General features: G+C 44.3%; 1 protein-coding gene across 1 annotated transcript; it reads left to right on the top strand.

Moving 5' to 3' along the window:
* Positions 1-7,632: 7,632 nt before the first annotated feature.
* On the top strand, positions 7,633-8,979 carry LOC132352946 (small ribosomal subunit protein uS14-like). Its single transcript, XM_059903749.1, has 2 exons — positions 7,633-7,664; positions 8,796-8,979. The coding sequence occupies exons 1-2, from the start codon at positions 7,633-7,635 to the stop codon at positions 8,977-8,979; spliced, it is 216 nt and encodes a 71-aa protein (XP_059759732.1).
* The last annotated feature ends 1,406 nt before the right edge of the window (positions 8,980-10,385 follow it).

Raw genomic sequence — 10,385 nt, 5'->3', positions numbered from 1 at the left:
GATTCCCTTTTTGTTATTTGTTGTTTTTCCCTTGCTACTTTTAATATTTTTTCTTTGTATTTAATTTTTGATAGTTTGATTAATAGGTGTCTTGGCATGTTTCTCCTAGGGTTTATCCTGTATGGGACTCTCTGCACTTCCTGGACTTGATTAATTATCTCCTTTCCCATATTAGGGAAGTTTTGAACTATAAATTCTTCAAATATTTTCTCAGTCCCCTTCTTTTTCTCTTCTTCTTCTGGGACCCCTATCATTTGAATGTTGGTGCGTTTAATGTTGTCCCAGAGGTCTCTAAGACTGTCATCAATTCTTTTCATTCTTTTTTCTTTATTCTGCTCTGCAGTAGTTATTTCCACTATTTTATCTTCCAGTTCACTTATCCATTCTTCTGCCTCAGTTATTCTGCTATTGATTCCTTCCGGAGAATTTTTACTTCATTTATTGTGTTGTTCATCATTGTTTGTTTGCTATTTACTTCTTCTAGGTCCTTGTTAAATGTTTCTTATATTTTCTCCCTTCTATTTCCAAGATTTTGGATCATCTTTACTATCATTACTCTGAAATCTTTTTCAGGTAGACTGCCTATTTCCTCTTCATTTATTTGGTCTGGTGGGTTTGTAGTTTGCTCCTTCATCTGCTCTGTATTTCTCTGTCTTCTCATTTTGCCTAACTTACTGTGTTTGAGGTCTTCTTTTTGCAGGCTGCAGGTTCGTAGATCCCATTGGTGTCTGCCCCCAGTGGGTAAGGTTGGTTCAGTGGGTTGTGTAGGCTACCTGGTGGAGGGGACTAGTGCCTGTGTTCTGGTTGATGAAGCTGGATCTTGTCTTTCTGGTGGGCAGGACCACGTCCTGTGGTGCATTTTGTGGTGTCTGTGACCTTATTATGATTTTTGGCAGCCTCTGTGCTAATGGGTGGGGTTGTGTTCCTGTCTTGCTAGTTGTTTGGCATAGGGTGTCCAACACTGTAGCTTGCTGGTCATTGAGTGGAGCTGGGTCTTAGCATTGAGATGGAGGTCTCTGAGAGAGATTTTGCCATTTGATATTATGTGGAGCCGGGATGTCTCTGGTAGACCAATGTCCTGAACACGGCTCTCCCACCTCAGAGGCACAGGCCTGACACCCGGCCAGAGCACCAAGACACTGTCAGCCACACGGTTTCGAAGAAAAGGGAGAAAAAAGGAAACAAAGAAAGAAAGAAAAGAAAAGAAAAGAAAAAATAATTATTGAAAAAAAAAAAAGGACAGGCAGAACCCTAGGACAAATGGTAAAAGCAAAGCTATAGAGAAAGAATCACACAAAGAAACATACACATACACACTCACAAAAAGAGAAAAAGGGGGCTTCCCTGGTGGCGCAGTGGTTGAGAATCTGCCTGCCAGTGCAGGGGATGTGGGTTTGAGCCCTGGTCTGGGAAGATCCACATGCCACGGAGCAGCTGGACCCGTGAGCCACAATTACTGAGCCTGCATGTCTGGAGCCTGTGCTCCGCAACAAGAGAGGCCGCGATAGTGAGAGGCCCACGCACCACGATGAAGAGTGGCTCCCACTTGCCACAACTAGAGAAAGTCCTTGCACAGAAACTAAGACCCAACACAGCCAAAAATAAAAAATAAATAAATAATTCCCATTTTAAAAAAAAAAAAAAAGAGAAAAAGGAAAAAATATATATATATCATTGCTCCCAAAGTCCACTGCCTCAATTTTGGGATGATTCGTTGTCTATTCAGGTATTCCACAGATGCAGGTAAATCAAGTTGATTATGGAGCTTTAATCCACTGCTCCTGAGGCTGCTGGGAGAGATTTCCCTTTCTCTTCTTTGTTTGCTCAGCTCCTGGGCTTCAGCTTTGGATTTGACCCCACCTCTGCGTGTAGGTCGCCTGAGGGCATCTGAGGGCATCTCAGACAGGACGGGGTTAAAGTAACAGCTGATTAGGGGGCTCTGGCTCACTCAGGCCAGTGGGAGGGAGGGGTACGGAATGCCGGGTGAGCCTGCGGCGGCAGAGGCCACTGTGACGTTGCACCAGCCTGAGGTGCACGTGTGTTCTCCAGGGGAAGTTGTCCCTGGATCCCAGGACCCTGTCAGTGGCGGGTTGTACAGGCTCCTGGGAGGGGTGGTGTGGATAGTGACCTGTGCTCGCACACAGGCTTCTTGGTAGCTCCAGCAGCATCCTTATCATTTCATGCCCGTCTCTGGGGTCCGCGTTGATAGCTGCAGCTCGTGCCCGTCTCTGGAGCTCGTTTAGGTGGTGCTCTGAATCCCCTCTCCTCGCGCACCCCAAAACAATGGTCTCTTGCCTCCTAGGCAGGTCCAGACTTTTCCCCGGACTCCCTCTCAGCTAGCTGTGGCCCACTAGCCACCTTCAGGCTGTGTTCACGCAGCCAACTCCAGTCCTCTCCCTGGGATCTGACCTCTGAAGCCCGAGCCTCGGCTCCCAGCCCCCGCCCGTCCCAGCGGGTGAGCAGACAAGCCTCTCGGGCTGGTGAGTGCTGGTCGGTAGCGATCCTCTGTGTGCGAACCTCTCCGCTTTGCCCTTCGCACCCCTGTTGCTGTGCTCTCCTCCATGGCTCCCCCCCTCCGCCACCCGCAGTCTCTGCCCGAGAAGGGGCTTCCTAGTGTGTGGAAACCTTTCCTCCTTCACAGCTCCCTCCCACTGGTGCAGGTCCCATTCTTATTCTTTTGTCTCTGTTTTTTCTTTTTTCTTTTGCCCTACCCAGGTACGTGGGGAGTTTCTTGCCTTTTGGGAGGTCTGAGGTCTTCTGCCAGCGTTCAGTAGGTGTTCTGTAGACGTTGTTCCGCATGTAGATGTATTTCTGATGTATTTGTGGGGAGGAAGGTGATCTCCACGTCTTACTCTTCCACCATCTTGAAGGTCTCCCTAAAATCCACTTTTAGAACATATTTCCATCACCCCAAAAAGATTTTTCATGTTCATTTACAATCAATCCCTGTTCCTATCCTCAGCCAGAAGTGATCATTAATCTTCTACTTGTCTATAGATTTGTTTTTTCTGAGTATTTCATGTAAATGGAATCATACAACATGTGGCCTTTTGTCTGTCTTCTTTTTAACATAATGTTTTTGAGGCTCATTGATTTGTAGTATGTATCATAACTTCCTTCTTTTTTATCACTGAGTATTCCATTGCATGGGTATACCACATTTTATTTATCCACTCGCCAGAATGGACGTGTGGATTGTTTTCTTTTTTTTTGGCTATTACGAATAAAGCTTCTATGACCATTTGTATACAGATCTTTGTGTGATCTTATGTTTTCATTTCTCTTGGGTAGATACCTAGAAGTAGAATTGCTGGGTTGTATGGAAGTTTTAGGTTTAGCTTTTTAAGAAAAGGTCAAACTATTTTCCAAAGTGACTGCACCAGAAGTACTTGAGTATTCTGTTTTCTCCATATCCTCACCAACATTTACTATATCTGTCTTTTTTATTGTAGACATCCTAGTGAGTATGAATTAGTATATCATTGTGGTTTTTATTTGCATGTCTCTAAGGACTAATGATATTGAGCATTTTGTCATGTGCTTAATAGCCATCATATAGTTTCTTTTGTGAAATATATATTCAAATCTTTTGCCCATTTAAAAAATTGGATTGTTTGTATCTTTTTATTGAGTTGCCCATGTTCTTTGTATATTCCAGATTTAAGTCTTTTGTCAGATGTATGATTTATAAATATTTGGGAGATGGAAGTTTAAATCGAGAAGCTAATAGTTCCTACCTATATCTTCATGCCCAGTGTGGGCCTTGGCATAACCTGGAAATGGTTAAAATCTGCTTTTGAACACTCTTACCTCCTGGGCTTATATCCTAGCAAGTTGTGTTTCCCTCTTCCCCAGAACCAGGTCCTTGCCTTAGTTTCCCTGGCTGCAAACAACAAAAACCAACTCTGTCTAAATTAAGCAAAAGGACATTTGTTGGAGGGACTTCTGGGGCTGTTGACCAAGCCACACTTAGGCCACATGCCTTCTCCCGGCTGTGCCAGGTGGTAAGGGGAAAGGCTTGGTCGCTTTGCCTTCTTCAGTGGGTGGTAGGATCCTTGATTTACGCTCCTACCAAGACTCCACACAGTGGAGGAGAGCTCATTCCCCAAAAGGAAATCAGGACATTGTTAAAATGGGGCAAGTAGATGCTGGGCAGCAAAAATGTAAAAGTGTCTACTTTACAGGATCCTCATCAAGGGAGGGCTGAGATTTCCTAGCAATAACTAGGCCACGTCTTGTAAAGAGGCTGGCTCTCTGCAGAGTTAAGAGGAGGCACCATTCTCTGGAACCTATTTCTCTGGCACTGGAGATTCTGAAAATAGTAAATATTTGTGGAACTTGAAGAAAATTCAATAAATAGAACCAATGAGCAGAGATTGGGGGGAGAAAATTTCCGCTCAGTGTAAGGATGGGATTTCTGATAGTCAGAGTTTTCCAATGATGGAATGAGCTTCCCTGGAGGCAGTGAACTCCCCAACACTGGAGGTGTGTGTAAGCCAAGTCTGGATGGGGTATTGCAGTGAGGAGAGGAATATGTCTTCTTATGGTTAATTTTATCTTTCAACTTGACTGGTCCAGATAGTTGATTAAATTATTATCCTGGGTATATCTGTGAGGGTGTTTCTGGATGAGATTAACATTGGATTTAGTAGACTGAGTAAAGTAGATTACTCTCCCCAATATGCGTAGGCCTCACCCAATCCATTGGAGGCCTGAATAGAAGAAAAGGAAGAGGAAGGGAGAATTCACTCTCTGCCTGACTGTCTTTGAGCTGGGACATTGGTCTTCTCCTGACTTTGGGCTTGAACTCAGACTGGATCTTATACTACCTGCCCTTCTGGTTTTCAGATATTCTTGCTTGCTGACTGCAGATTTGGGGACTTCTCAGCCTCCATAATTCCACAATTGCACGAGCCAATTCCTTCTTTTATAATAGGAGATATATAGATATATCTGGTTCTGTCTTTCTGGAGAATTCTAATATAATGTCACAGGCAAAATGGCAAGATGATCTCAGAGGTCTCCTCTGTCCCAAGAATCTCTGATTCTACAGTTTAGCTTCTGGAGCTGATTTGGCTTTGACAAGTGTGTTGCTTCTGATGTGTTCTCTCAGTCCTAGAGCATAATCAGAGCTCTGTTTCTGTTTTCCTTCCTTTGTTATGTATTTCTGAGTCTATTATTTCAAGACCTGTGCTTGAAATCACAGGGGAGGCTGTTTAGGAATACGGAGAGAAGCTGCTTGGCTCTGAGTCAGGCAAACAGGTGGAGACAAAAGCCTTTTGTGTTCTGTTATTTAGGGGGCATGAAAATGAACTTGGGTGAAGAAGCAGCTGTGGGATCCGCTGGGGCTGGAGCACAGGCTCAGTCCTCCCACATGTCCCTGGCTCTGTTGGTTTTTTCTTAGTCTCCTCTTTCTTCTCTGGACCAGTTCAGCCTTAAGTGACCACCTCCCCTTCCCCCAACACACACACACTGGTTGCCTTGTCCCCAACTTGAGAGGACAGAGGTGAGGTAGGAGGCATATACCATTTCTATAGGAGGAGGAAGGAGGGGGGATGTGAGTGGTTTGGGTTTGGACTGCATTCATCCGTGGGCCCTGTCCCTCTCATGATACCAGTTGATGCCACTTTAGCCTATTGGTGACCTTCTAACTGGGCTCCAGTCCCAGCTCTGCCGCCAGTGAGCAATGTAGCCTCAGACAAGTCCCCTCCATTCTTTGAATGTTGATGTCTGATATGTACCAGGAGAGTTTTGAGTGGCTTTGAGGCAGTGCCACCTGGTGGCTAATTATGTGGGTTTTGAAGTCCTCCAGAAGAGGATTTCAGTCTTAGCTCTGAGATTCCCACCAGCTGTGGAACCTTAGTCACACTGAGTCTTAGTTTTTTCATCTGTAAAGGGGATGATAATAGAGGAATAGTTCCCAAACGTGGCTGCTCACTTGGGGCTCTTAAAAAATACTGAGGCCTGATTCTCATCCCCAGAGTTTAATTGGTTTAATTGGTATGAGGTGTGGCTGGACATTGGGAGTTTTTAAAGCTCCCCAGGTGATTCTAGCATCCTGCAAAATTTGGGAACCACTGTAATAGTGGTTGGTTATGGGGATCGTATGTGAGAACCCATGCAAAGCAGTGAGCATGGCACAGCAGCTCCAGCAAAGGCAGCTGTAGGAGCAAAGAGATGACATCGTGTTCCACACAAAGCCTCCCCAGAGAAGTGGCCAACTGTGAGGTAATATAACATATGTATTGGTCTTTGCCCCTGGTTCCTGGCACAGACCTCCTGAAACTCTTGTGACTTCCCAAGTGATAAGAGAACCAGGAGCATCTTTTGTTCTAATATTTGGTCTTTAACCCTGGTTCCTGATACAGAGCTCCTGAAACCCTCATAATTTCCTGGGTGATAGGAATGTCTTTTGTTGCAATGAGGTGACTCTGGGTGGGTTCCTGGATGGCTCCTGAATGAGGGCTGGTCACCAGAAAAAACAAACCACGATTAGAAGCTTGGAACTTTCAGCTCCACCCCCGACTCTCTTGAGAAGGAAGAAGGGCTGAAAATGGAGTTAATGATCAATCATGCCTACCTGACAAATCCTCCATGAAAATCTCAAGAGTATGGGTTTGGAGATCATCCAGGTTGGTGAGCATGTAGAGGTACTGGGATGATGGCACGTCTAGATGGGGCATGGAAACCTCATATCCTTTCCCCATATCTTGTCCTACACATCTCTTCCATCTGATGTTCATCTATATCTTTTATCATACTCTTTTAATAATAAAACTATAAACATAAGTAAACTATTTTCCTGAGTTCTGTGAGTGTCTCTAGCAAATTAATTGAGCCCGAGGAGGGAGTCATGGGAACCTCTGGTTTATAGTGGGTTAGTCAAAAGCACAGGTGGCAACCTGGACTTGAGATCGGTGTCTGAAGTTGGGATGGGGCAAGTCCTGTGAGACTGAGCCCTAAACATGTGGGATCTGATGCTATCTCTGGGTATACAGTGTCGGAATTTAATTAAATTGTAGGACACCCAACTGGTGTCACAGAGGAGTGCCAGTTGTGGGGAAAACTCCCTACACATTTGTTGAACAGCAGTATCAGAAGTGAAGTATTTTGTGTGAATAGTAAAGGAGACACACAGAAGGGAAGACTAGGTGGCTTTATTCTTTTTCATTTCTTGTTTTCAAAAAAATATTTCAACTAAAATGTTTTTATTACACAAAATTTTATAAAAAATTGAAACAATACAGAAGTTACATAAAGTAAAAAGGGAAAGCTCCCTCTACCACCACCCTGCCTCCGTACTCTTTCTATTCCATAGTACAGAGTTTGGAAGGTTTATTTTTTTGTGTTAAGTAGGTCATTTGTGTTTCCCATTCTTGGATAAGTGGCCTCCTGTAGGAGACATTCTATGGGGCCCAGCAGCATGCTCCGCTCTGGTCACCAGAGCTATATGGTCTAGAATTGACCCTATGTGGGCTGCATGGGCCCTTCTGTTGTGGTGGGGCTGAGTACTGTGGCTGTGCTGGTGAGTGGGGCTGGACCCCGGCCTGGTTGGCTGCCAGGCCTGCCTCATGCAGTGGCTACTGGCTCACTGGTGGGTGGGCCAGATTCCCATGTGGCTGGCTGTGTAGCATGGGGGTCCCAGAACTGGTGCCATCCCACTGGTGAGCGGGTAAGCCCCTGGTGCTAATAGTCTAGAGGGAAGACTCCAAAATGGCACTTTCCAGCACCAGTGTCCTCATGGTAGAATGAGCTCCCCAAAATGGTTGCCAGCAGCACTTATGTCCCCAGGGGGAGTCTCAGTTGTCTCCTGCCTCTCCTGGAGGTCCTTGAAGATCAGCAAGTGGGTCTGACCCAGGCTTCTTTCAAATTACTACCTCTGTGCTGGAACTCAGAGCCTGTGAGATTTTCTAGGTGACTTTTAAGAGTGGAGTCTCTGTTTCCTACAACCCTCTGGCTCTCATGTACTCAAGCCCTGCTGGCCTTCAAAGCCATCCATTCTAGGGGTTTGTCTTCCTGGTGCAAGATCCGTGGACTAGGGGGTCCAGTGTGGGCCTCAGACCCTTTGTTCCTTGGGGGAAACCTCTGCAATTATGATATGCTCCAGTTGTGGGTTGCCAACTTTGAGGTGTGGGTCTTGATTGTACTGCATCTCCACCCCTCCTACACATCTTGTTGTGGTTTCTTCTTTATATTTTTAGTTGTGGAAAAATCTTTTTTGCTCGTCTTCAGGTCATTCTCATCAATTGTTGTCATTTAGGTGTGTCTATGGGAGGACATGAGCTTGGGGTCATCCTACTCTGTCATTTTGGTCACACCTCTGACTGGGTGTTTTTCTTCAATTCATCAACTATTTTTCTTGCTCTGACTTTTTCACTGTATTATGCTGCTTTTCTTCTGCATTCTTAATCAGGCAGTCAGAACTCGTTTCCAAGGAAGAAGGTGGGGCTGTCTTTTAGAGAGGATATTGAGCAGGTTAGTGGAAAGGGACAGACTTCTCTCTGTCTCTTCACTCTTAGAATATGTTTTCCAAGGAGCCGCAGCTCTATCTTAAATAAACTACCAGCTGTGTGTGTGTGTGTTAGCATCTGCCCCTGGAGAACAGCCCGTAACCAACAGCCCATGGAAGCCCAAAACCCTCTATACAATTTCTATATGGGACCTCATGTCCTTTCTGCTTCCATGCCTGAAAATGTGCCACACTTTTAAAATTTGAAAGCTTGTAATTTATTATTTATTCAAATGCTAAATAACAGCTAATGATAAAAAAATCTTAGCACTTTTCCTCGTTGCAGCCGAGAGAGCAACGTGGGTCACCAGCAGCTCTACTGGAGCCATCCGAGAAAATCTGGCCAGGGTTCTTGCTTTTGCCATGTCTGCTCAAACCAGTGCACTCTGCTCCGGAAATATGGCCTCAAGATGTGCTGCCAGTGTTTCCACCGGTACGCAAAAGACATTGGCTTCATTAAGTCGGACTAAGTGAACTTCCTTGAATGGGTCATCCAGGACATCTACCTTACGCAGAAACAATACTAGCTCTTTGTATATAAAATAAAAGTTTAAAAACTTCAAAAAAAAAAAAAGACTTAGCATAGTGCCTGGCACATAGTATGTATTCAATATATGGTAGCTTATTAGTATTATCATTATTATGAGATGAGAAAGCCTAGTCCAGTTTGGAGTCATATATGTAAATCAAAGGCAATTATGACCTGAGAATGTTGCTGAGGGAAATATTTCTTTGAGGTTTTTGTTCTTTTAAAAGGGCAATTTGCACATATACGTTTTGACTTTGGCGTTTGAGGTGGACATAATTTTTTTAATGCCTATTCTAGACATCTAGAGTGGCATTTTGAGTGGCCTCTGCCCATCACAGCAGGATGAATGGCAACTGCCTGATTGAGGCTGCAGAAGAAAAGCAGTATAATACAGCATAAAAGTCAGAGCAAACTGTAGTGGGGCTGAGAAGATTGCAATTTAATGGGGCTCAACTATTTGATTACAATAGATCTTTCAGTTGCCATAGAAACAAAACACTGAAAAATGACACTGATGGGGCCAGGCAGGCACACATCTTTCAAAAAAAAAAAAAAAAAAAAGACTAAATTAAATGATGCACAGAATGGCAACGAATGCTCCTGAAATTATTCCATCTGGATGGATAAATGAGAAAAGTATGTAGATAACAGGTAGGGTGAAAGGCAGACACTTAATGCAGGCTGATCAAAGCAACCTCTAAACTGCAAAACAAAATTGATATTTGAATCTTGGGCTCCTTCTCTGTGACAAGATCCCAGGTGCTGGTTTCCTCTAGGATTGTGGATGAGTGAGCCGTCGTGGGGGCTGGGGACAGAGCATCATCAAAACAGGAGTCTGGATGACATTGTGGGAGAGAGAGTGAAAGAGGGAGAGACAGAGACAGAGACAAATTGAGAACTTGCTGTCAATACAGTTGACCAACAACATGGATTTAAACTGTCCAGGTTCACATATAGGCAGATTTTTTTCTATAGTAAATAATACTACAGAATTGGCAAACTGTACTGAGAAACTTGAAGAAGTGCATAGCAGGAATTCTAATTTCAGGGATCTCTGTGCTGGGATTTTCATTACAGAGGCATTTACATTTGCAAAAATTTGAAGGAAAAAACCCTCTAATGATACCAGTGAAAATTTATAGGTGCTTACTCTGGGTGTAAGCAGCTTTTGGCAGGAAAGAGCTCTCTGCAGGAGGTCCCTTTCTGTCTTATCCCTTTAGCAAAGCTATATTGTAACTAACCTTAAGCCAGTGGCCCTCATCCTCTACTCATCTCCAGCCAAAGCACACCTTTCAAGTCTTCTGATCACACAATATTTTGCCTAACCTGTTGGGTCTTTCCATAGAC

This window comes from Balaenoptera ricei, chromosome 19, assembly GCF_028023285.1.
Source record: "Balaenoptera ricei isolate mBalRic1 chromosome 19, mBalRic1.hap2, whole genome shotgun sequence".
Classification (NCBI taxonomy): Eukaryota; Metazoa; Chordata; class Mammalia; order Artiodactyla; family Balaenopteridae; genus Balaenoptera; species Balaenoptera ricei.
Note: the sequence above shows the minus strand (reverse complement) of the source record. Positions and strands in the feature narration are given on the sequence as shown.